The sequence below is a fragment of the Corythoichthys intestinalis genome, chromosome 11 (genome assembly GCF_030265065.1).
Source record: "Corythoichthys intestinalis isolate RoL2023-P3 chromosome 11, ASM3026506v1, whole genome shotgun sequence".
In the NCBI taxonomy this organism is placed as follows: domain Eukaryota; kingdom Metazoa; phylum Chordata; class Actinopteri; order Syngnathiformes; family Syngnathidae; genus Corythoichthys; species Corythoichthys intestinalis.
Genome location: NC_080405.1, coordinates 20258799 through 20286365, shown reverse-complemented (window position 1 = coordinate 20286365; position 27567 = coordinate 20258799). Strand labels below are relative to the sequence as shown.

At 38.9% G+C, this 27567-nt stretch overlaps 1 protein-coding gene across 2 annotated transcripts in view; it reads left to right on the top strand.

The window, feature by feature from the left end:
- Positions 1–8797: 8797 nt before the first annotated feature.
- The window catches only part of f8 (coagulation factor VIII, procoagulant component), a 51316-nt gene continuing 32546 nt past the window's right edge, over positions 8798–27567 (top strand). For both annotated transcript variants that reach the window (XR_009064808.1, XM_057850094.1), the window contains exons 1-4: positions 8798–9006; positions 9101–9201; positions 12377–12499; positions 16474–16686. Coding sequence is in view for 1 of the 2 variants with exons in the window: in XM_057850094.1 (XP_057706077.1) it covers positions 8861–9006; positions 9101–9201; positions 12377–12499; positions 16474–16686 (583 nt within the window). In the remaining variant the exon portion in view is untranslated. The remainder of the gene's footprint in view (positions 9007–9100; positions 9202–12376; positions 12500–16473; positions 16687–27567) is intronic.

The following is a 27567-nucleotide window of genomic DNA, read 5'->3' as shown; positions in this document are numbered from 1 at the left end:
ATTGGAAATGTCCCCTTAATCCCAATCCACTTTACAGGTACATTTCTTTTTTCATTGACAATTTACAATAATAGTTCATATAGGAATATAATTAAAATTGGAAAACCACTCATATGTTGTGTTTTAAAAGTTATCCAAACATTTGAAAGGTTAACAAAAGGGGAAAGCCCAGGAACTTCATTCTTTCTGTAATAAAGCACCACCTCTATTTCCATGGTTGCATAATATCACAATACTACTGGAAAAAACTACAATTTTTTCCCCCAGAAGCTGCTTGTCACTCGGAATGCAGTGATCCTTCGCTAATTCGCAGCTCAACTTTCGCACCCTCAGTGCATCGCAGATTTTTAAAAGATATTGTATTATGACATAAAAAGTTCTAAAAACATATTTCTGTACACTTTACATCTACGTATATATGTACACTTACACACACATATCATATGAGATAATGAATGTACAGTACAGTGGTATGAAAAAGTATCTGAACCTTTTGGAATTTCGAACATTTCTGCAAAAAATCACAATCAGATGTGATCTGATCTTTGACAAAATCAAACAGATGAAAAAACAGTGTCTGCTTTAACTAAAACCACCCAAACATTTATAGGTTTTCATATTTTAATGAGGATTGTATGCAAACAATGACAGAACGGCGGGGGGGGGATTAGTAAGTGAACCATCACGTTGAATACTGACATGCACTGATATGACTATGCTGCTGTTGAATCTTTGTTGTACTTATGTCCAATACTGTGTCAATGTTTACACTTAAGGGTATTTGTTATATGGGTTTTGCACTTTACCAACTTAGCTGTATGGATGCTCCAAACAACGTTTCGTTGTGCTCTTTGTAACAATGACAATAAATATTCTCAATCTGAATATTTTGTGACCCCCCGTCCCTTTTTTTTTTTTTTTTGGCAGCAATAACTTCAACCAGACGCTTCCTCTAGCTGCTGATCGGTCTGGCACATCGATCACGACTAATCTTGGCCCATTCTTCTCTACAAAACTGCTCTAGTTCAGTCAGATTCCTGGGGTGCCTGGCATGAATCACTGTCTTTACGTCATACCACATTATCTCAATGGGGTTCAAGTCTGGACTTTGATTTGGCCACTCCAGAACATGTATTTTGTTCTTCTGAAACCATTTTGAAGTTGATTTACTTCTGTGTTTTGGATTATTGTGTTATTGCAGCATCCTTCCTCATTTTAGCTTCAACTGCCTGACAGGCGGCCTCAGGTTTTCCTGCAAGACATCCTGATAAACTTTTGAATTCATTCTTCCATTAATGAATGCAAAAAGTTGTCCAGGCCCCAAGGTAGCAAAACAGCGCCAAATCATGATGCTCTCTCCACCATGCTTCATGGTGGGGATGAGGTATTGATGTTGGTGAGCTGTTCCATTATTCCTCAACACATGACATGTGTTACTCCCAAACAATTCAACTTTGGTTTCATCAGTCCACAAAATATTGTGCCAAAACATCTGTGGAGTGTCCAAGTGCTTTACTGCAAACGTTAAACGAGCAACAATGTTATTTTTTTAGACAGCAGTGGTATCCTCCGTGGAGTCCTCCCATGAACACCATTCTTGGCCATAGTTTTACATATACTGTAGTTGATTTGTGCACAGAGATATTGGACTGTGCCATTGATTTCTGTAGGTATTTAGCAGACACTCTAGGGTTCTTTTTTACCTTCTGCGCTGAACTCTTGGTGTGATCTTTGGTGGACGGCCACTCCTTTGGAGAAAAGCAACAGTGGCAAACTCTCTCCATTTGTAGACAACTTGTCTGACTGTCGATTGATGAACACCCAGACTTTTAGAGAAGGTTTCGTATCCTTTCCCAGCTTTATGCAAATCAACAATCCTTGATCGCAGGTCTTCAGGCAGCTCTTTTGACCAAGTCATGATGCACATCAGACAATGCTTCTCATCAAGACAGTTCTTACCAGGTGTGTGTTTTATAGTGGGCAGGGCAGCTTTAAACCACTCATAAGTGATTGGGCACACACCTGACTAAAATTGTTTGGTAAAATTGGGTTTCGATTGCTCTTTAAGTCTCCTTAGGCAGAGGGTTCACTTACTTATTTTACCTCCTTCTGTCATTGTTTGCATGCTATACTCATTAAAATATGAAAAACTATAAATGTTAGGGTGGTTTTAGTTAAAGCAGACACTGTTCCTACTTCTGTGTGATTTTGACAAATATCAGATCACATTTGATGGAGATTTTATGCAGTAATGTGAGAAATTCGAACAGGTTTAGATACTTTTTCATACCACTGTACGTATTATTTTATATACATTTTATGTATGTTAATTATATCATTAATGTTGTATTTACATGTTTTAAGCTATTCTTTAATGTTCGAATGAGAACATGCATTTACAGGGTTTTAAATACACTTATCGATATTATACGTATATAGACCAAAAATATATTTTGAAAATGGGGGGGGGGGGGGGGGGTGACACTACTTTGCTTTTTTTTTTTTTTTCATTTTATGTGGTCGGTTGTGGTCCCCATTAACAGCGATAATTGAGGGATCACTGTAGAAGACAATGATGGAGAGCATTTGACTTCAAAATATGAGAAAAAACATAAAAACGACATCTTTTTTCCTACTGATGTCTTTCAAGACTATTTTGTACCCGATAGGGATGTATGCACTTCATAATACACTTTGTACCAGTGTAAAATAATTATCCTGATAATGTGTTGCTACTTTTCTAGCAAAGATCAGCATCATCACAGGTATGAACTTTAGCGTTGGCAACTGTGGCAGAAAATGTTTGAATCTAATTTGTAAATGTACTTTATTTGTTGTTTCTGATTTTCAGGACATTCCCAAAAATCAAATCTTCATGAGTCTTTGCTCAGGACAGACCAGTCCACCTCACATTTGGCAAACCAAACCAAGGACTTTGCTGCAGATGGAAACAGAGATGGAAATGGAATAAAAGCAGTTATACTTGTAAGTAGAGCGATCCCCATTTCAATCAATGCAGATGTCTCTATATTATAGGCTATCTGTGGCAAAGTGGTTTTGCTTATCACCCCACGCCATGTGGACCTGAATGGCATCATTCTTGAAAATGCAGATGAAGATGACATAATGCAGCAGATCAGAGATCAGTCAACTCATTCCCTCCATGATCAGCACACATTTATGATGGTGAATGTTCAGTCCTATTAGAATTCTTCCTTTTCATGTCATACAGGCAGTTTTACTCAAAACAAGGCCATCATCAAACTTTGTTTTTATGAAGTGGTTATGGAAGAAGCAATCGGCACGTCCAAATCCACTAAAAATTGTTGCATGATGTGCCACATGTTCAGCATTTCACCAAAGTGAGTACATCCTTCACATTTCTGCTTATGTGTAATTGTTAGTGTTGCACCGATACCATTTTTTGGCCCTGATATCGATACTGATACCTGGCTGTGCAGTATCGGCCGATACCGATAGCATTCCAATACCACTCTGTTTGAAATATATACTGGACTGTCTCAGAAAATTAGAATACACAATATTCTAATTTTCTGAGACAGTCCTGTACATTAATCCACCATTTAAAGCAGGGGTGTCCAAACTTTTTGCAAAGGGGACCAGATTTGGCGTGGTAAAAATGTGGGGGGCCGACCTTGGCTGACGTCCTTTACATAGAACAATATACAGGACTGTCTCAGAAAATTAGAATATTGTGTATTCTAATTTTCTGAGACAGTCCAGTATATGAAGAACTACATACTTGGATGTGAAATCGTTGCTATCATGGCTTTGTCCGGCTGCTGCTTACCTTTGTGAAACAGGAAAAAGACTAATGCAAAGTGAATCAAGTACATTATATTCAGGGGTGCACATAATTTTTTCGCCCAGGTTCTCAGAGGAGGACCTGGAGATGTGACTTGGTCCTCATTGAGCTTGAGAGCCGACCCGCCTGATGCGATAAATTTATGACAAGCTTTACTTAGAGCCAATTAACTTTAATTAATTATATTAACAATTAATGCTTGATTAACATCAACTGGCACAACAAAATTGGCATTACTTTGAAGTGAAATGTAAAGAAATAAACATAAAAGCACCAATTCAAAATAAAGGGCGTTATGCGGCTCCCACATTAACTCCAAGCCTTTTTAAAAGTGGGATGTCCTCCTCATAAGACCTCATTGAACGTGTATGTTTAGCTTTGTAAAATGCGAGCAAAAACACGTTTGTCAGTGCATGTCGCTGTTCATTACCTTTATTCCACGACTTGTCCATAGGGCGAGTGGGGTCATGTCTGACATCGATAGTTTGCTTAATTGCCACATGCTCTGTTTTTTTCGTGCTTTTCAAAGTTTGGATGGCTGAAATTCTTTGACCCTACATAAAAACCGCTGCTCTTATCGGCGACATTGGGATTCTCACGGCACATTTTGTACCGCACTTCTGTGCGAGCATCATTTGCTTCTAGCCATGGTACCTCCTGTAGCCACTTTTCAGCAAAAGTCCTTTTTTTCTGTAGCTCCGGTGACGTCTCTGTCGTCTGTCTGTCTTTTGACGGGGGTGGGGGAACACGGAAGTAATTACTCAGTGTGGCCTGCCTCTTCGACATTTTGAGAAGTTATTTTCTCGTGTCCGCCGCAAATACAGTGGTCAGCCATCGGTACGCAAAAGCGTATGGAAGCCGTTGAGGGCCAGCGCGTTTGTCTACGTCCAGTACGCATGCGCGCATGCGGACCACTTATGTGCACCCCTGATTATATTGCATACAAATAATAAGAATAATTTAATTTAATAATAATTTATCACAGAATCCTGTCTCTCTATCAGCCTCCCTCTCTGTGCACCAGCAGCAACATAACTCCATCTTTATTGCAACGCACAAATGCAAGCTCTCTCTCTGGCACACACAATTTAGTCACTTAGCTTAGCTTACTTTGCTATCTTCTGCAGCACGCTTGATGCAAGTTTTTTGTTTTTCATTTGATTTTGTTTCATAAGTTTTGAAACAGGTCTCAAATTCCTGCGGCATTTCTTTCAGTAAAAGACAATAAAAGTAAAGTAGACGAAGTGAACTGAACAAGGTTTGTTGCTCCGGTCCAGCCCACTTCCTCTGGATAGCAGTCCTGCTGTTGCAGCCTCAAATGCTTTGTGTTCGTTCACATGTTTCGTCTTCAAACGTTTTATCCAGTTCAAGGTATTGAAACTGGACAATTTAACTCCACCTCTCGAAACTATCAGGCTGCAAATCTTGCATGCTGCCATTGTACTCGACATAGTTTCTATGCTGAAATATTCTAGACCGCTGACATTTCTTCTACTGGTTTGTTTTTCCTCCATATGAAAAAGCTGTCCCGGCATTGGTTAAGAGCGGCTATTGACCCACTCTCATTGGTCTGGAGCAGGCCAATATCGATAGCTGCTTGGCATGCAAAGTGATCACGTGTCATCACACAAAACAGAGTGTAGTCAGTGTCAGGAGAAAGAAGGCTGCGTTCAGGTGATACCAGTAAATGGTATCGGCACCCTATTTGTTGGTACTTGCCAATACCGATACCACCATTTTAGAGCCGTATCGCCCCCCCCCCGTATCGGTATCGGTGCAACATTAGTAATTGTATCCTTGATTTGTGATGTGAATTGGAATGGGGAGACCTGAATGGGGAAAAATATATTGTGTTAAATTTTCAAACAAATGAACTAGTGAATGAATGAAACTAAACAATACAATTTCAAATTATATACTTTAAATTCAGTTTTTGTTTTTTCATTTTTTTTCCACGTATTTGTTTTCTGAAAGAATTGTTAGCCAACTAATAAGCATCAAATCAAACAAACTTAATAAAGCCATCCATTGTAGCAACAAACAAAGCAGACTTCAAGGAGTCTTCTTACCATCATTCTCACAAATTATTCTTTTTTTGGTTGTCACTGCCAGGCTGGACATCTAACATACAGTATATACCAATAGTAAGATATTATTACTCTATTTTTTTTATTTACTTGAATGATAATTCATACCTTAAATTATATGTGTCATGAGACTGAAACTTCACGTTTGTCTTTCACACCACTTTTACTTGTTGCATTCGTTCAAATATGATTGCCTTTCTTGAAGCAGCCACAAGAGAGCGCTAAAGCCTCGTCGTGGAAAAGACCTCTGCAATTCTATTTCACAGTTGAATATCTTCTGTAGCTACTAATTAAATGAATTAACTAGTGTGCAATATAAACGTTATACTCAGGGGTGCACATATTTTTTTGCCCAGGTTCTCAGAGGAGGACCTGGAGATGTGACTTGATCCTCATTGAGCTTGAGAGCCGACCCGCCTGATGCGATAAAATTATGACAAGCTTTAGTTAGAGCCAAATACCTTTTATTTAATAACAATTAATGCCTGATTAACATCAACTGGTACAACAAAATTTCAATTACTTTGAAGTGAAATGTAAAGAAATAAATATAAAAGCAGTACTAATTCAAAATAAAGGGCATTATGCGGCTCCCACATTAACTCCAAGCCTTTGTAAAAGTGGGATGTCCTCCTCCTCATAAGAGCTCATTGAACGTGCATGTTTAGCTTTGTGAAATGCGAGCAAAAACACGTTTGTCAGTGCATGGCGCTGCTCTTCATTAACTTTATTCCGCCACTTGTCCATAGGGCGAGTGGGGTGCTGCCTGACATCGATAGTTTGCTTAATTGCCACATGCTCTGTTTTTTTCGTGCATTTCAAAGTTTGGATGGCTGAAATTCTTGGACCCAACATAAAATGCGCTGCCGTTATCAGCGATTCTCACGGCAAATTTTGTACCACATATCCGTGCGAGCATCATTTGCTTCTAGCTATGGTACCTCCTGCAGCCACTTTTCAGCAAAAGTCCTTTATTCGGTAGCTCCGGTTACGTCTCTGTCGTCTGTCTGTCCTTTGACGGGGGTGGGGAACACGGAAATAATTACTCAGTGGGGCCTGCCTCCGACATTTTGAGAAGTGATTATCTCGTGTCCGCCGCAAATACAGTGGTCAGCCATCGGTACGCAAAAGCGTATGGAAACCTTTGAGGGCCAGCGCGTTTGTATACGTCCAGTACGCATGCGCGCATGCGGACCACTTATGTGCACCCCTGGTTATACTACTATGTCTCACCAAAATACCGTAATTAACACAAACTGTCTGGAATGTCAGGTAGGCTTGGCTTTCAAATATAAATACTAATATATATATATATATACATACATATATATATATATATACATATATATATGGCGGAAAACACTCAGATGAAGTTCTGCTCTGAGACCCCCAATTTGGCCAAATTTTAAAATTGTCCGATATGCACGTGTGATACATCAATGGAAAGATTAAAATCTCAGATTTCTGGGGAAAGAAAAATCTTGAACAAGAGGGCATTAAAAAAATAAATAAATAAACAGCAAAACTCTAACTGGAGGTGAGAACATGAGAGAACAGAATTAAAGACGCCACGATTTTAGCGAGATATTATCGCGTACTTACCTTGTTTCGATTCAAAAACTCCATGATGCATGTATCACAGAGTGTCAAGACACAGATGTGAATGGCCACAGCCGGATTTTGGGGGGATTTTATGGGTGAAATATCGCAGACATCAAGGAGTAGTCGAGGTGTTCTTTTTCATATTTTAAACTTTTAAACAAATTACGTCACAATGAAAAAAATAGTGTCTGTAAATAGGTCACAGTTATCTACCTCATAACTATCGCTTAATTGTATTTTTTGTTGTTGTTGTTGTTACTGTCGGATTTTTACCGATGTTTTAGATGATAAATAATAGATCCAAACTAAGAAAAATTGGACAAAAAAAAAAAAAAAACGTTTAAAAGGTTAAGTATTTGAAAAAGAAAATCTCAGCCAGTCCTTGACATCTGAGATTTCTGCATTGCGACCCTTGCTATATTATTGTGTTTCACCCATAAAATCCCCAAAAAGTCCGGCTGAGGCAAATTACAGCTGCGTCTTGCCACACTGAGTTTGGGGATTTAAAAAAAAAAAAGGTAAGTACGCGATAATATCTCGTTAAAATCATGGTGTTTTAATTATGCTCTCTCTCATGCTCTCACCACGAGTTAGGGTGTAGGAGTTAAAAATAAATAAATAAATAAAAATGCCCTCGTGTTAAAATATTTCTTCCCCCGGAAAATTGACATTTGAAGCTTTTCAATGATGCATCACACATGCATATAGGACAATTTTTAAATTTGGCCAAATTGACGGGTCACCGAGCGGAACTTAAATCACCTGAGTGTTTTCCACCATATAAATGAATACTAATATACTGTATTGCTTCAGTACATTTGAAAAAGACCTTTTGATTTCTATTAGTCTTTACACAAAAATAAATTCCAAAAAAATCTAATGATTAGCATTTTTTTACTATCAATTATTATTCTATGAGGCTTTCATATCTCTCTTAGCCACTTAATATGGTACACTGAATTGTCTCATGAAAGAAATAATAGAGCTATAATGTTAGTAGTTAGCATTTATTAAAGGACCAAATTTGAAACCTCATGTTACAATAAAATGATAACTGCAAAATTGTAAAATAAGTGTAATGCATGACAATTTAATCAATGATAGATTAGTAAGTAATATCAGCTATGAACAGCATGGGTGCACCATGAACTTGAATGTGACACCCACCAGATAATAAATTCTCTCCCTCACACTCCTTCAAACAAACACACGCACACACCCACACACACACAAAACACACTGATTCCATTCAGCCTCTCCTCCCACCCACTGCTCCCTTTTAACTGAAGCGCACAGTGTCTACGAGTTATGTCTTTGTCGTACATTACAGGTGCGCACATCGACAATGAGAGTGTCACTTTTGCTTCTGCTGCTGCTGTGCACTTTCAGCCATGCAGCGAACACTCTGGTGAGAGAGTATTTCATTGCTGCTGTTGAAATTGGCTGGGACTATGCCAGTGTGGGAGATGCTGACGCAACATCTGACCAAAGGTAAATTTGGCCTGTTTATTTGATATCTGCTCTCAACTTGATTTTTGTTGTTTTTTGCAATTTTATTGTGTCCTCTTTTTTACTTTGCGTATAGGTTGTTGTCCAAAGATAAGGCTCACAAATACATTAAGGCAGTTTACAGGGAGTACACAGATGCTTCATACACTGTCCTCAAACCAAGACCTCCTTGGACAGGTACGTGAAACCAGCAAGCCGTGATTTAGGATTTTTAAAAATATGAAGAAAACAGCGATTACTGTACATTAGAGGACATGATGGCCAATCAATCTAGAATTGGTTTAAAATAGTGCTCCCGACCCTCTAAATCTTCATTGATCGAAGGATTGCATTTTACATTAGAACAATTTCACAGTACGCCACCAAATAAAAATTCCAAAGCGGAAGAATACTTATTTGTGTTGCCACTGCCATAGATAGAAATATTACTCCTTTTAAAATAGTTATTTGTTTTAAAGATCATTTGAATGAAATTTCTTGAGACATTGGGCTTTAGACACCAACCCCCCCCTCCCCCACCCCTCCAGAAGAACAGTTTTCCCTAAAACCTGAAATTTAAGGTGTTCACAATTTTATATCGACTCATGAGGTAAATATTCACATTATTACTCATTTTGTAAATATTCACATTATTACTCATTTTCACCATATTACTGATTGATACACCAGGAGCTCATTTGTAGATTATCGTTAACAATGAGTATGAGTGCGGAACTAGAGTTTGTAAAAAAAAATATTCAGGAAGAAAGTCTGGGCCCTCAACCAGTTCAACCTAATTGATCCAAAAATTATTTGTCTTGTTTTTGTCAATTTGTAAGTAAATTGAAACAACTTCTTCATCATTTCTGTATACAGTATATGGCGGAAAACACTCAGTTGACTTGAAGTTCGGCTCGGAGAACCCCAATTTGGCCAAATTTCAAAATCTCTATTTTCTGTGGGAACAAAATTTTTGAACAGTGGGCATTTTTTGACACATTAAAAGTAGGTCAAATCAGGTGAGTGAAAACCTGATATTTTTGAGTTTCTAAGTTTCATTCCAAGTTTCTCATTTAAAAAAAAAAAAAAAAAAAAAAAAAAAAAATGTTTTCAACACCCATCGTGGTACATAATAAATAACGAACACTTCAAGATGATCCCCCTTTGTCTACTCAAGGCTTTGATAATCAATATGCATTCACTAAGACGTGGGTTGATGTACAATAATAAAGGAAATTGATGTGTAAGTAAATGTTGATTTAATTTAGCCCTGTGTTTTATTTTGTAAATAAACATGGCTAAACGGGGAGTTAGCTGTGTAGTTAATGATAACTTTACTGCATACAGTTTTTGATTTGGGTTGATTTTAATCTGTGCAAAGAAAAAACATTTCCAGGGGAATTTTAAGGGTTAAATTCCAATACAATTATTTTCGTTTTTGCAGTGGGCTTTTAAAAGAATTTTTCAATTGTAATTAAAGAATGTGAATGTGAGATACTGAGAATAAAAGTCTCCACATTCATAAAGAGAACATATAAATGTGAGTGCATAACACTATTTATTTATTGAATTTAGCCTTGAAGCCTAGGACCTAGTCCTTATGATTTAAGCATCTAATGTATCTAATACGTCGATATCATCCCATTATAAGCAACTCAAACGTCAACAAAGGTCAAAAAGATCATGGACAGCACACTAGTCAGTTAGCCTGCTGTGTCCATAGTTCTCACGCTACCGTTCGACTGCAATGTATTTTTGTGGCTTTCCGGTACCTCGAGGTGAGAGCATGAGAGAGCATAGTTAAAGACATCATGATTTTTATGAGATATTATCACGTACTTACTTTGTTTCGATCAAAAAACTCCATTTAACATGTATCACCGAGTGTCAAGACACAGCTGAGAATGGCCACAGCTGGACTTTGTGGCAATTTTATGTGTGAAACACATTAATATAACAAGGGTCACGATGCAGAAGTCACAGACAACAAGGAGGGGCCGAGATTTTCTTTCTCAAATATTTACCCTTTATTTAATTTTTTTAAATTTTTCTGTGTTTGGACCGATTATTTATCGTCTAAAAATCTTGGGGAAAATGCGACGGTAACAAAAAAAATACAATTGATAGTTACAAGGTAGATATCTGTGACCTATTTACAGACACTATTTTTTTCATTGTGACGTAATTTGTTTATAAGTTTAAAATATGCGAGTGAATAAATTTTTAAAGTTGTTTTTTTGTTGTTGTTGTTGTTGTTTTGTTGTTTTTAATGTCTAAATATTAGACATAAATAACTGATTCTAAGCCACAGGTGTCAAACCGATTGCAGAAAGGGCCAAGTGGGTGCTGGATTTTGTTCTAACCGATACCGTGCAGAGAGTTTAACCAATGAACTTCCTACTGAAACAAGCAGCACCTGACAAAGTTTAACTGATTACACATGTAAAAGATCTGATTGGTGAAAAGGTGTCCTCTTCATTGATTGGAAAGCAAACCTGCACCCACTTGGCCCTTTCTGGAATCGGTTTGACACCTGTGTTCTAAGCTAAAACTGATAGACATCTCAAATAATAAATGTAATTACTTACCTTCTTTTTATGGCTGGGTTGAAACAAAAGCGGTTGCGAAGTGTCTGTAAACGGGGTCTCCAGGGTAAAACCGACAACAATAGTCCGGGCGCCATGAAACAGCTGGCAGCATATAGACATATTGTTCTATCAAACACAACAGTTCTTTTGGCTTAAAATACAGCAGTTTATTTTAAAGAGGGGTGCAAGACCAGAAACTGCTTTTTCAGCCTTGTTGGTGTTTTCCGCCCTATACTCCAATGTACTTAATATATTTTCTCTTTCTTTTTCTTTGTGCGGTCAGAAAGAAACTTTTCTGTATAAAATATGTTCCATAGCTTATAAGGGTTACGAATCAGTGGTCTGGAATCACTAGTGCAGAACACAAAGTTATACTTGCGAAGACCAATCCAGGCTAAAATCTGCCTGGATTGATTGATCTGACCAAGAGAAGTGGTATTGAAAGTTATAATCGAGAGGGGGGGAAAACAGAACTTCTGCACTAGAGCGCAGTCAAACTCAGTCATGTTCCTTCAAAGCTGGATGTTTGGTAAGATCAATAATCATTTAACAGCTTCATTTGCACTGTCTGTCTATAATGTTTTCATTTTTTCTTTGTGCTGTTTACTCATCAGATCAGTTACAATATGTTGCGCTTACAGTGTGTGTGCAGGATCATATTTTATTGTTTCCTTAGATCCAGAGAAAATTCCTGTTGAGCTGTTAGGCTCCCACTGATGTTTATTTATTAACATATGCCTTGACGGAGGTCCTCTTAGCATTCTTGTTGTGTTTTGTGCTTGCAGGTATTCAAGGTCCAGTGATTGTGACTCAGCCCCTTGAAAGGGTTATTATACACTTCAAAAACATGGCATCACAGCCTTACAGCATCAGCCCAGTTGGTATAACATACTGGAAGCAGTCTGAAGGTAATTTAATATATTCAAAAGAAATACCAAATTTAAGAAATTCTAAAACGGAAGTCGCTAGCAGACATAAGCGGAAGTACCTCGGAAACTTGTCTATAAATTTGTTGGCCACTTCACTGGCCACACCACTTACATTAAGTACCGATATATCCTGGTAATCTTTTAATTCCTGTTAGAAAGCTCTTTTTGTTATATTTTGTTTTTAATTCAGTAATATTTTTTGTGTTACATTAACATTCATTCATTCATTTATTCATTCATTCATTCATTCATTTTCTGAACCGCTTATCCTCACGAGGTTCGCAGGTGTGCTGGACCCTATTCCAGCGAACAACAATGTGTTAGGAAATGGCCAGTTAAGATATGATTGTCTCTGTACTGTTGTACATCTACTTACAAACATCTCTACATACTACTGTACAGAATTTTCAGGTTATGATACGCCTCAACTGAAAAATATTGCCTTTTGTTATGAAAGAAATTTCATGACACGAAAGGCAAAAATCCAGTATGCACTTTTATTTTATAGTACTACCGTAATTTCCCGAATATAAGGCGCACCCGTGTATAATGCGCACCCCAAATTTACTTGTAAAATTTGGGGGAAATTATTGTACCCATTTATAACGCGCACCCTAATTTTAGCACCAATAAATAGAAGAATACAAGAAAACAGAGCTCGTGTACAGATACAGAGATGTCATTTTACTGACTGGTGAAACACAGCACAAGCATAGCACATTGGTAGTTCAAAACATTACCGTAAACTGACAATATTTACGGTAATAATATGATTTGACAACTTCTCCAACTTACCAGAATCTAGGAGAAAACAAAACGGATGTGACTTTTCTTTTAAAGGCTGCTGTATAACTTGCTCGTTTCCTCATGATGAATAAATGTTTCTTCCATGGATTGATACGGTAAAACTACTGAACTATTGTTATCTGGGTTTGAGTTTCCCGAGGGACCGATATAGTTGACGGACACAGGAAGTGTGTGTCCTTACATTTGTTATGCTCCGAATTGTGGAGCTGCAATAAACGTCGACTCAAATGAGTTCAAGAAACTAAATTCTGTGCTTTATGAAGAGTGAAAAAAGCAGAATTTAACACAGACGAAATCATTCGGCCGATTAGTGTGAATATTACCGAAACAAAATGGTGACGTCACGTACCGTAATGGTCGGCAACGGGTCGCCGCATACGTTTCTTCAACACAACGTGGCCATGTCAATGAAAAAAAATCGGTTTATATATATATGTAATACATATATATTTCTGTCTCCATCCATGTACCCGTTTATAATGCGCACCATGAGTTTACAAGTTGATTTTGGGGAAAAAAAGTGCGCGTTATATTCGGGAAATTACGGTAATATAGTACTATACAGTGCTGTCCAAAAGTATTGGCACCCCTGCAATTCTGTCAGAAAATGCTAAATTTCTCCCAGAAAATTATTGCAATTACAAATGCTTTAGTAGTAATACCTTCATTTATTTTGCTCGCAACGAAAAAACACATAAGAGAATTAAAAAAAAAAAAAAAAAAAATCATAAGCGGCATGGAAAATGAATGAATGAATGAATGATGATTTTACACAAAACTCCATAAATGGGCCGGACAAAAGTATTAGCAACCTTAGCCTAATACTTGGTAGCACAACCTTTAGACAAATAAATGCGAACAACCTGTTCCAGTATCCATCAATGAGTTTCTTACAATGCTCTGCTGGGAATTTAGACCATTCTTCTTTGGTCAACTGCTCCAGGTCTCTGAGATTTGAGGGGTGCCTTCCCCAAACTGCCATTTCCAGATCTCTCCACTGGTGTTCTATAGGATTCCTGGTCTGGACTCATTGCTGGCAACTTTAGAAGTCTCCAGTGCTTTCTCTCAAACCATTTTATAGTGCTTTTTGAAGTGTGTTTTGGGTCATTGTCCTGCTGGAAGACCTATGACCTCTGAGGGAGACCCAGCTTTCTCACACTGGGCCCTACATTATGCTGCAAAATTTGTTGGTAGTCTTCAGACTTCGTAATGCCATGCACACAGTCAAGCAGTCCAGTGCCAGAGGTAGCAAAGCAGCCCCAAAACATCAGGGAACCTCAGCTATGTTTGACTGTGGGGACCGTATTCTTTTCTTTGAAGGCCTCATTTTTTTCCCTGTAAACTCTATGTTGATGCCTTTTCCCAAAAAGCTCTACTTTTGTCTCATCTGACCAGAGAACATACGTCCAAAACGTTTTTGGCTTTCTTTAATAAGTTTTGGCAAACTCCAGCCTGTCTTTTTTATGTCTCTGGGTCAGAAGTGGGGTCTTCCTGGGTATCCTACCATAGAGTCCCTTTTCATTTAGACGCCGACGGAGAGTACGGGTTGACACTGTTGTAACCTCGGACTGAAGGACAGCTTAAACTTGTTTGGATGTTAGTCAAGGTTCTTTATCCACCATCCGCACAATCTTTCGTTGAAATCTCTCAATTTTTCTTTTCCATCCACATCTAGGGATGTTAGACTCAGTGCCATGGGCTTTACACTTATTGATGACAGTGCACACGGTAGACACAGGAACATTTAGGTCTTTGGAGATGGAATTGTAGCCTTAAGATTGCCCATGCTTCCTCAAAATTTTGCTTCTCAAGTCCTCAGACAGTTCTTTGGTCTTCTGTTTTCTCCATGCTCAATATGGTACACACAAGGACACAGGACAGAGTTTAAGTCAACTTTAATCCATTTTAACTGGCTGCAAGTGGGATTTAGTTATTGCCACCACCTGTTATGTGCCACAGGTAAGTAACAAGGGCTGTTAATTACACAAAATAGAGAAGCATCACATCATTTTTCAAAGGGTGCCAATACTTTTGCCTGGCCCATTTTTGGAGTTTTGTGTAAAATGATAATGATTTAAATTTTTCCCCCATTCTCTTTTGTGTTTTTTCATTGCAAGCAAAATAAATGAAGATATTACTACCAAAGCATTTGTAATTGCAATCATTTTCTTGGAGAAATTGAGCATTATCCGACAGAATTGCAGGGGTGCCGATACTTTTGGCCAGCACTGTAGCACTTTCATTCTTTACTCTATTCTTTGTTGTTTTTTTTTTTACATAATGCACAATTCTCATTTTAAATGTATGTACAATAACATAGTTGTAACATGTATTTGTTACATGTTTTGATTAATTTTTATGGGGGGGTGGAACTGATTAGGGCATTCACATGGAAATACGGCTCTACTTATGGAATTTTCAGTTTAAGAAACTACTTTCAAAACCAATTAATTTTGTAATTAGAGGTACCACTGTACTTGTGTTTCACTAGTAACTGTTTTTGTTCTGTTTTGTTTTATTTATTTATTTATTTATTTATTTATTTATTTATTTATTTATTTAGTTAAATGTACACCTCATGCCCAATAGACTAAAATCAAATTGTTGTGGAACTCAAAATGTTGACCGGACTGTTATGGACTATGCACATTAAATCATTATTAACATGAAATAGAACATAGCAACAGGAGGTGTATCAGGAGGTCTGATAGTTTTTGACTATGCTGTTTACTATAACAATACAATAAAATCCAGAAATTATGGCTTTTTGTTTTCGTGCATCACCCCAACATTTTAAGTTGCCCCATCTGGCCACCCCTATCAAAAATGTCTTGAGGTGCCACTACACACACACCATAAAAGTTTTTTTAATCTGCCTTTAAAAACCAAAAGATGATGTCCTCCATCTCACCTAAGTTTAAACATGATTCTCTCATAGCCAGAAGGTTAATCGCCTCCTCTGAGCACAGCGGCATGTGTCATTTCCTGAAAGCAGCTCATGTCTTCCTGCCACAGGATGACATCCCACAATACACTTTATCATTATCTGAAATGTTGTGAAAACCAAAGCCAGGAATCTGAACTCTTGAGCAAGATTGTAAGATTGTTTTTATTTCTAATCTTTTGTAATGCCCCGCCACCCCCAGGAGCTGGCTACGACGACTCCACAGGAGGCAAAGAGAAGGAGGATGACGCAGTCTTTCCGGGAAGATACCACAAGTACGTGTGGGACATCAGCGCCGCTGACGGACCCACGATAGATGACCCAGAGTGTCTTACCTACTCCTATTCATCCCAAGTGGACCCGGTTCGAGACATCAACTCTGGGCTTATTGGTGCCCTGCTCATCTGCCAGTCAAGTTAGTTTTGTGGGAGGGCTAGTTAACCCTTTATTACTGAATGTATCATATTTGAATTTCATGATTTTGAGACTAATTCAGAATTTTAAAATTTCTTTCTCAAAAAAAAAAAATAAATAAATAATAATAATAATAATGGATACAAGTCAACACATGTATCTGCAGGTTCCATGGGGGGGGGGGGGGGCAGGATTTAGCAAGGGTTATAGGTATTACAGCGCTTATTACACATATTCATTTTGATTTTTTTTTTTTTTTTTTTACAAATTTTTAAAAAAGTTTCCACTCAGACCTTATTTTGCAAATTTTGGGATTCTGTGACAATTGCTTCATGTTGCAGGCCTTAAGGATTAAGCTATAACAATACACATGTTCTCGTGTCTCTATGGAGTAATATTCCTAAATTACATGAATTGTAAAGGGAGAAAAACAGTTCATCAGTTAAAGATACGATATCTCACCAGCAATGCCCACCGAACATCGTGACCCGAGTTGATTTCCTAGTTTGCAAAATTCCCATAGGCAATAACCTGTGAAAAAATGATTCACTTAAGGTTTGAACTGTGAACTTCAGAAAATGCAGAATTCATTTAATATTTTTTATACTCCCAGTGCCAGTAAGGTTAGCTGTGATACTTTAATGCGGCACCTAACATGTATTTATTATTCTTACATTATTCTTTATAAACTTGGATGCCATTTTACCAGGTTTGCACAATTATTTGGTTTGAAAGTGACCAGAATGTCATTTTTCAAGGTATTTTAGTTGGTCCTTTTTAGGCCTTTTGAACTCGAATTTTGATTTTTTTTTCTTTTCATAAATAAGCAGCTGACTGGATCTTGTTTATAATGCTCTCTGCTCTGATTAGTGGTCAGTGGCAATGCATGCGGTGATTCTGACACATCGCGGAGACGAGGACTACAAAAGTATTCAATGACACCAAGCTTCACTATATTACAAATATACAAAAGTAAAATGATCACTCACGTAACAGTCCCTTTTCAGCGAGTTTCATGCACGCTTGCGCACAGAAAGGTGTTTTTCGGTCAGGAGGTAAGATTTCCTTACTGGTTCCAAAATGTTTAGATCAGGGGAATCAAAACTATTCCACATAGGGCTGCAGTAGGTGCTGGATTTCATTCCAACATAACAAGACTGTCTTACAAGTGTAATCAGTTGATTACAATCAGGCTGCTTGTTTTAGCAAAAACCTCTTAGGTTAAACTGTTTGTGCTTGATCGGTAGGAACAAAAACCAGGACCCACAGCTGCCTTTGAGGACCGGTTTGGACACCTCTGGTTTAGATGTTCCTTTAATATTTTTACTTAAAGAAAACATTCACTCACTTACTGCCAACACACTCATATGGTTCATTAAAGCTGGAGGTCATTGTCATCTTGAAGGCATCTGGAGGCCACACAGAGTGAGGGGGCCAAATTTTCCCAGAACAGAGGCAGAGAAAGTGCCTAGATAGCGTCAAAGGGTTGTAGGTCGCGGGGGTGAAAGCAACAAATAAGACTGGTCATGCGACAAAGAATTGTATCAAACCACAGAAAAACATACGTATAAATTTAAATAATGCTTTATTTATATATTATATGCTTAATGCAGCACATTTTAGAACCAGGAAGTGGCTAACTTAGATGAGTTTGCCTTTCTCCTCGGCAATTCTCATAGTAGTAAGCATGGAGAAAGAACGAAGAGTGCGGGTACATGTATTATAAGGCGTGGTGTGACGTCATACTGCGAACAATTTCAAACCTAATGTTTGCAGAAAAAGAGAAAAATATAAACATAACACAATAAGGCAGGCTAATTCAAGAAACAATTTAAACTAGGCCTGCAAGCAGGACTGAACGGGCCCTCGCAATCTAGCGCAACTCGGACTGTGTGCAGGTCAGGGTGGTGGCAGATCCTCCTCTCTAATCATCTCATTAGAACCTAACATGCTCGAAAGTCGCCTATTTACATTCCCACACCCAAGAGATAAAAACCCCTATTGGAGAGAGTACTACAAAAAAGGAGCCACTACTGAGCTGTGCAGCCAAGCCCTTATTCAAATTAAAATTAATATTCTAACTGGGCCAATTCGACCAAGTGTGCCAAATATTGTGGCTCTATAAGCTGCCTGAGTCTCTGAAAAAAAATATTTCCTTTAAATGGCGAACAAAGGGTCGTCACGGCAACAGACAGAGACACGTGGACATGGGCCGTAAAAAAGAATTTTAATAGGTCTTGAAACTACAATGACCAACATGAAAAGAACTGGACATGTTTTGGAAAAACGAGTGACTTTCTATCGCCACTAGTTGGCGCTGTAGGGTTGATGCAAATGACCCCTACAAGGCCCTTCAGGTTATGACTCTCAACAAGAATGGGAGGTTTGGCGCAGATATGTTGTATATCTGCCGAGTTATGACTGTTCAAAGTTTTTGGAGAGAAAAATTGTTGACAGTCATTTTCACTTTCCTGTTTGGACCCCTCCGCTTCAACGAAACTTCAATATTTTTCATCAGGCACCTGAAGACAGGTCTTAAGGCTTCCCTTATGCAGGTTTGAGGTAGACTGATTTTTTCCCTTTAGAGAAGGAGTGTGTCCCGTAAAAAAGGGCATTTCCTGTTCCCACTAGGAGGCGCCAGGCACAAATGGTAAATTTTCAATCCAGTCCTGCTCAGGCTGGTATACCTCACACACATGCCAGATTTAAAATAGATTTAACATTGTATGAGGGTGTTATCAGTCATTTTCCGAATTCGGTGTTTTGGCGAAAAAATGGCTGACTTTGGCACCCCGCCCAGGTCAGGCCCGTGAATGAAAACAGGCCATTTTTATAACTTAAGATTTCATATGCCTCATGAACAGTCTCGCTGATTTTGAGAATGATCAAACTAATTCCCTAGGTGCCAAGGTGTAAAATGTGCACACTGTAAATCGATAAAAAGTTCACATTCAATCCAAAATACCCGATTTCCTGTAGGATTTGGAATGTGTGTGCAAGAGACTTTTTGGAGCAGTTTTGCACAAAGTTTTGACTCTCCAAATTTCATCACTCTATGTTAGAAAAACCTAAATGGAGAGGCCTTTTTGAAAATTTCAAGGGGGCGCCACTGAGCCATTTTGTTAAATTTTTTCGTATCGTTGCAAGATTATCGAACGTTATCCAAAGCCGCATGTATGTGCAAATTTTGGTGAGTTTTTATGCATATTCAAGCCTCCAAATGTAAACTCTTACTGTGAACCCATGAAAATTTCACATTCGACCCAAAATACCCGATTTCCTGTTGGATTTGGAATATGGGTGCAAGAGACTTTTTGGAGCAGTTTTGCATAAGGTATCTACTCCCCAAATTGCCTTGCTCTATGTTGAAAAAACCCAATAAGAAAGGCCTTTTTAAAAACTTCTTTCTGTCGCCACTAGTTGGCACTGTAGAGTTGATGCAAATGACCCTTACAAGAACCTTCAGGGTATGACTCTCAACAAACACGGAAATTTTGGCGCAGATATGTTGCATATCTGCCGAGTTATGACTGTTCAAAGTTTTTGGCGAGACAAATTGTTGACGGTCATTTTCACTTCCAGTTTGGACCTCTCCGCTTCAATGAAACCTCAATATTTTTCATCAGGCACCTGAACACATGTCTTGAGGCTCCCCTGAAACAGGTTTGAGGTCAATAGATTTTTTTCCCTTGGAGGAGGAGCCTGTCTCGTAAAGAAGGCCATTTCCTGTTCCCACTAGGGGGCGCCAGGCCTAATGGGTAATATTTCAATGCAGTCGTGTTCAGGCTGGGATATCTCATATACATGCTAGAAATGAAAAAGATTGAACGTTGTATCACGGAGTTTTTAATCACTTTCTGAATTTGGTATTTTGCCCAAAAATGGCCGACTTTGGGACCACGCCCAGGTCAGACCCTTGAGTGAAAACTCACCATTTTGAAAACTTAAGATCTCATATGTCTCCTGAATAGTCTGACCAATTTTGAAGACGATCCAACTATTTTCTTCAGCGACAAGGTCTCAAATGTAAATCGATAAAATTTCACATTTGATCCAAAATTTCCGGCTTCCTGTTGTGTTTGGAATATGGGTGCAAGAGACTTTTTGGAGCAGTTTTGCACAATGTATCGACTCGCCAAATTTCATCGTTCTACGTTGAAAAAACCTAATAGGAGAGGCCTTTTTGAAAATTTCAAGGGGGCGCCACTGAGCGATTTTGTTAAATTTTTTTGTAGATTATCAAAACTTACGCAAAGTTGCATGTATGTGCAAATTTTGGTGAGTTTTCGTGCATGTTCAGGCCTCCAAATGTAAACTCCAACTGTGAACCGATAAAAATTTCACATTTGATCCAAAATATCCGATTTCCTGTTGGATTTAGAATATGGGTGCAAGAGGCTTTTTTGAACAGTTAGGCATAAGGTATCTACTCCCCAAATTTCATTGCTCTACGTTGAAAACCTGAGAGGAGAGGCCTTCTTGAAAATTTTAAGGGTCAAGGGGGCGCCACTGAGCCATTTTTTGACATTTTTTCAAAACGACGCAAGATTATCGAAATTTACACGAAGCCGCACGTATGTGCAAATTTTGGTGACTTTTCGTGCATGTTCAGGCCTCCAAATATGCCATTTTCATTTGCCATGAAAAAAGAATAATAATAACTAGCCCTGCAAGCAGGACTGACGGGCCCTCGCGTATGGCGCAACTCGGACGTCAAACAAAGTCGGAGGGCAGGCAGGTCGGGGCGGTGGCAGTCGACAACAGACAGATATCCAGGCAGATATATTGCATGTCTGAATGTTCAGAATTAGTGGGGAGAGAAAATGGCGACGGTCATGATGACTTTCTTATCGGACCCCTCTGCTTTAACGAAACAAAAGTGTTTATTAGGCACCTGAGCACGGTCATTATGACTTTCCTATTGGACCCCTCTGCTTTAAGGAAACAAAAGTCTTACCCGAGTATAAGTCGCATTTGTGGGTGAAATTTACTTGATAAAATCCAACACATAGAACAGATATGTCATCTTGAAAGGCAATTTAATATAAAGATACAATAGAGAACAACATGCTGAATAAATGTACAGTGTACAGTGCATAAACAACGAAATGCGAATATACTGTCCTCACCAGGACGCTACCGCTCGGTCCTGGCTATAGACAGCGAACTCCAAAAAGACAATTCTGGATGTCCGCATAATTTGTTGAATCAATTTGGTCCTCGATAGCAAACAGGTTCACATCACCGTAAATAAATGATAATTACGTACTATTACAGCAATAATGTAACAGATTAGCATGCGTTCGCTAGCATTAGCACACCATTCAAACAACCACACAACTGGCTGTAAGTGTCCGCTCGCGGGTGGAAAACACACAACAACAGAAAAGATGATACACGCAGGCGTTGCCTCTGTAGAGATATTTTAAAGGCATAAACAATGAACGTAGGTTCGCAGCCGTCTTTCTCTCTCGCTAACTAGTCCACTCACTCACTCACTCACTCACTCACTCACTCACTCACTCACTCACTCACTCACTCACTCACTCACTCACTCACTCACTCACTCACTCACTCACTCACTCAGAGCTACGTGGCTGTCTGTCTTCTTCTGGTGTGCGAGCGCTTATTCACATAAACAAGTGCGAGTGCGCTCCCAGGTGGGCGTGAAAGCGCCACAAACTAAATGCATCCATTTCAATATAAAAAAGTCAATTATACAATTGAACATACATTGCCAAAGGCAGAACGCGAACGTGGCCATAGCTATTAACAGTTATTCAGATAACTATAGCATGCTAACAAGTTTACAAAACCATCAGTCCAAAACACCAAAATAACACGGGAAATTATATCATAATGTGTTAATAATTTCACTCACCAGGGGGCACCAGGCCTAATGGTTTTGTAAACCTGTTAGCATGCTATAGTAATCTGAATAACTGTTAATAGCTATGGCCACGTTCGCGTTCTGCCTTTGGCAATGTATGTTCAATTGTATAATTGACTTTTTTATATTGAAATGGATGCATTTAGTTTGTGGCGCTTTCACGCCTAACTGGGAGCGCACTCGTTATTATTATTTTTTCATGGCAAATGAAAATGGCCATAGCTATTAAGAGTTATTCAGATAACTATAGCATGCTAACAAGTTTACAAAACCATTAGTCCAAAACACCTAAATAACATGGGAAATGTTATCATAATGTGTTAATAATTTCACACATAAGTCACTGCTGAGTATAAGTCGCACCCCAAACCAAAATATGAAGAAAAAAAAACACGACTTATAGTCGGAAAAATACAGTAGTCTTTTACTGAATTGTATTGTCAAAAATAAGACACATTTGCTCCCCTGCCCAGGAAAGGGCCGTGAATGAAATGTCACCATTTTGATAACCTAACATCTCATATGTGTCATGAACATTCATTCATTCATTCATTTTCCATGCCGCTTTTCCTCACGAGGGTCGCGGAGGTGCTGGGGCCTATCCCAGCTAACTCGGGGCAGTAGGCAGGGGACACCCTGAACTGGTTGCCAGCCAATTGCAGGGCACAAGGAGACATACAACCATTCACGTGCACACTCATACCTACGGACAATTTAGAGTGCTCAATCAGCCTACCATGCATGTTTTTGGGATGTCTGACCAATTTTGAGAAGCATTCAACTTACTGCTTCGGCGTAATGGTCTCAAACGTGCATGCAGGTTTTTGACAAAAATGCAAGATTCAATCCATAATACCCGATTTCCTGTTGGGTTTGGAATATGGGTGCAAGAGACTTTTTGGAGCAGTTTTGCACAACGTATCCACTCCCCAAATTTCATCACTCTACGTCGAAAAAAACTAATAGGACAGGCCTTTTTTAAAAATTGAAGGGGGCGCCACTGAGCCATTTTATTACATCTTTTGGCAATGTTGCTAAATTCATGAAATCTACATGAAGCCACATGTATGTGCACATTTTGGTGAGTTTTCGAGCATGTTCAGACCTTGAAATTTGCCATTTTGAGAGAAAATGCCGAGGGTCTTTTCACTTTCCTGTTTGGATACTGCAACATCAACGAAAACTCAATATTTTTCATCAGATACCTAAAGACATGTCTTAAGGCTCCCCTGATGCAGGTTTGAGATCAATTGATGTTTTTCACCAGGAGGAGGAGCCTTTTTAGTAAAAAAGGGTGTTTCCTCTTCCCACAAGGGGGCGCCAGGCCTAATGGAAAATATTTCAATGCAGTCGTGTTCAGGTTAAGACACCTTACATGCATGCCAAATATGAAAAAGATTGGACCTTGTATCAGGAAGTTATTAATCATTTACTGAAATTGGCGCGTTGCCAAAAAAACACCCGACTTTGGTACCCCGCCCAGGTCAGGCCCGTGGACGAAAACTCACCATTTTCACAACTTAGTATCTCATATGTCTCATGAACACTTACACCAATTTTGAGGAAGATCCAACGTACTGGCTCAGCGCAACGGTCTGAAACGTGCATGCTGGTTTTCGCCCAAAATGCTATGTTTTTCAACATTCAATCCAGAATATCCCATTTCCTGTTGGGTTTGGAATATGGGTGCTTTAGACTTTTTGAAGCGGTTCTGGACAACGTATCCACTCCCCAAATTTCATCGCCCTACGTTGAAATACATCAAAGCAAAGGGCATTTTGAAAATTGCAAGGGGGCGCCACTGAGCCATTTTTTTATTTTTTTTGTAAACGTTGCCAAATTATCGAAATTTTCGCGAAGCCGGATGTATGTGCAAATTTTGGTGAGTTTTTGAGCATGTTCAGGCCTTCAAATTGGCCATTTTCATTTGCCATGAAAAAAAAATAATAATAATAATTATGACTTTCGTATCGGACCCCTCTGCTTTAACAAAACAAAATTATTTATTAGGCACCTGAACGCGGTCATTATGACTTTGCTATTGGACCCCTCTCCTCTGCTTTAACGAAACAAAATTGTTGATCAGGCACCTGAACACATGTCTTAAGGCTCCGCTGATTCAGGTTTGAGGTCAATTGATTTTTGGCCCTGAGAAGCAGGAGCCTTTCTATTTAATTAAAAGGGTGTTTCCTGTTCCCACTAGGGGGCGCCATGCGTAATGGGTAATATTTCAATAAAGTCATGTGCAAGCTGAAATACTTCACATTCATGCCAAATATGAAAAAGATTGCACCTTCAATCAGGAAGTTATTACCGTATTTCTGGGACTACAAGTCGCACCTGAGTACAAGTCGCACAAGCCATAAAATACCCAACAAAGAGAAAAAAAACATATAGGTCGCACCGGAGTATAAGTCGCATTTTTGGGGGAAATTTACAAACAATTAGCAAACAGGTTCACATCAACGTAAATAAATGATAATTAGGTACTATTACAGCAATAACGTAACAGATTAGCATGCGTTCGCTCGCATTAGCACACCATTCAAACAACCACACAACTGGCTGTAAGTGTCCGCTCACGGGTGGAAAACACACAACAACAACAGAAAAGATGATACACGCAGGCGTTGCCTCTGTAGAGATATTTTAAAAGCATAAACAATGAACGTAGGTTCGCAGCCGTCTTTCCCTCTCGCTAACTCGCCCACTCACTCACTCACTCACTCACTCACTCACTCACTCACTCACTCACTCACTCACTCACTCACTCACTCACTCACTCACTCACTCACTTACTCACTCAGAGCTACGTAGCTGTCTGTCTTCTTCTGGTGTGCAAGCGCTCTTCTTCACGTGAACAAGTGCGAGTGTGCTCCCAGGTGGGCGTGAAAGCTCCACAAACTAAATGCATCCATTTCAATATAAAAAAGTCAATTATACAATTGAACATACATTGCCAAAGGCAGAACGCGAACGTGGCCATAGCTATTAAGAGTTATTCAGATAACTATAGCATGCTAACAAGTTTACAAAACCATTAGTCCAAAACACCAAAATAACATGGGAAATTTTATCATAATGTGTTAATAATTTCACACATAAGTCGCTGCTGAGTATAAGTCGCACCCCAAACCAAAATATGAAAACAACCGCGACTTATAGTCCGAAAAATACAGTAGTCATTTACTGAATTGTATTGTCAAAAATAAGACACATTTGCTCCCCTGCCCAGGAAAGGGTCGTGAATGAAATGCCACCATTTTGATAACCTAACATCTCATATGTGTCATGAACAATCTGACCAATTTTGAGGAGCATTCAACTTACTGCTTCGGCGTAATGGTCTCAAACGTGCACGCAGGTTTTTGACAAAAAATGCCATGTTCTGCAAGATTCAATCCATAATACCTGATTTCCTGTTGGGTTTGGAATATGGGTGCAAGAGACTTTTTGGAGCAGTTTTGCACAACGTATCTACTCCCCAAATTTCATCACTCTACGTCGAAAAAAACTAATAGGACAGGCCTTTTGTAAAAATTGAAGGGGGCGCCACTGAGCCATTTTATTACATCTTTTGGCAATGTTGCTAAATTCATGAAATTTACATGAAGCCGCATGTATGTGCACATTTTGGTGAGTTTTCGAGCATGTTCAGACCTTGAAATTGGCCATTTTGAGACAAAATGCCGAGGGTCTTTTCACTTTCCTGTTTGGGTACTGCTACATCAACGAAAACTCAATATTTTTTGTCAGATACCTAAAGACATGTCTTAATGCTCCCCTGATGCAGGTTTGAGGTCAATTGATGTTTTTCACCAGGAGGAGGAGCCTTTTTAGTAAAAAAGGGTGTTTCCTCTTCCCACAAGGGGGCGCCAGGCCTAATGGAAAATATTTCAATGCAGTCATGTTCAGGTTAAGACACTTTACACGCATGCCAAATATGAAAAAGATTGGACCTTGTATCAGGAAGTTATTAATCATTTACTGAAATTGGCGCGTGGCCAAAAAAACACTCGACTTTGTTACCCCGCCCAGGTCAGGCCCGTGGACGAAAACTCACCATTTTCACAACTTAGTATCTCATATGTCTCATCAACACTTTCACCAATTTTGAGGAAGATCCAACGTACTGGCTCGGCGCAATGGTCTGAAACGTGCATATTGGTTTTCGCCCAAAATGCTATGTTTTTCAACATTCAATCCAAAATATCCCATTTCCTGTTGGGTTTGGAATATGGGTGCTGCAGACTTTTTGAAGCGTCTCTGGACAATGTATCCACTCCCCAAATTTCATCGCTCTACGTTGAAAAACATCAAAGCAAAGAGCATTTTTAAAATTGCAAGGGGGCGCCACTGAGCCATTTGTTGATTTTTTCTTTAAACGTTGCTAAATTTTCGAAATTTTCGCAAAGCCGGATGTATGTGCAAATTTTGGTGAGTTTTTGAGCATGTTCAGGCCTTCAAATTGCCCATTTTCATTTGCCATGAAAAAATAATAATAAAGATATATTGCATGTCTGAATGTTCAGAATTAGTGGGGAGAGAAAATGGCGACGGTCATTATGACTTTCCTATGGGACCCCTCTGCTTTAACAAAACAAAATTGTTTATTAGGCACCTGAACACGGTCATTATGACTTTCCTTTTGGACCCCTCTGCTTTAACGAAACAAAATTGTTGATCAGGCACCTGAACACATGTCTTAAGGCTCCGCTGATTCAGGTTTGAGGTCAATTGATTTTTGACCCTGAGAAGCAGGAGCCTTTCTATTTAATTAAAAGTGTGTTTCCTGTTCCCACTAGGGGGCGCCAGGCGTAATGAGTAATATTTCAATAAAGTCATGTGCAGGCTGAAATACTTCACATTCATGCCAAATATGAAAAAGATTGCACCTTCAATCAGGAAGTTATTACCGTATTTTTCGGACTACAAGTCGCACCTGAGTATAAGTCGCACAAGCCAGAAAATGCCCAACAAAGAGAAAAAAAA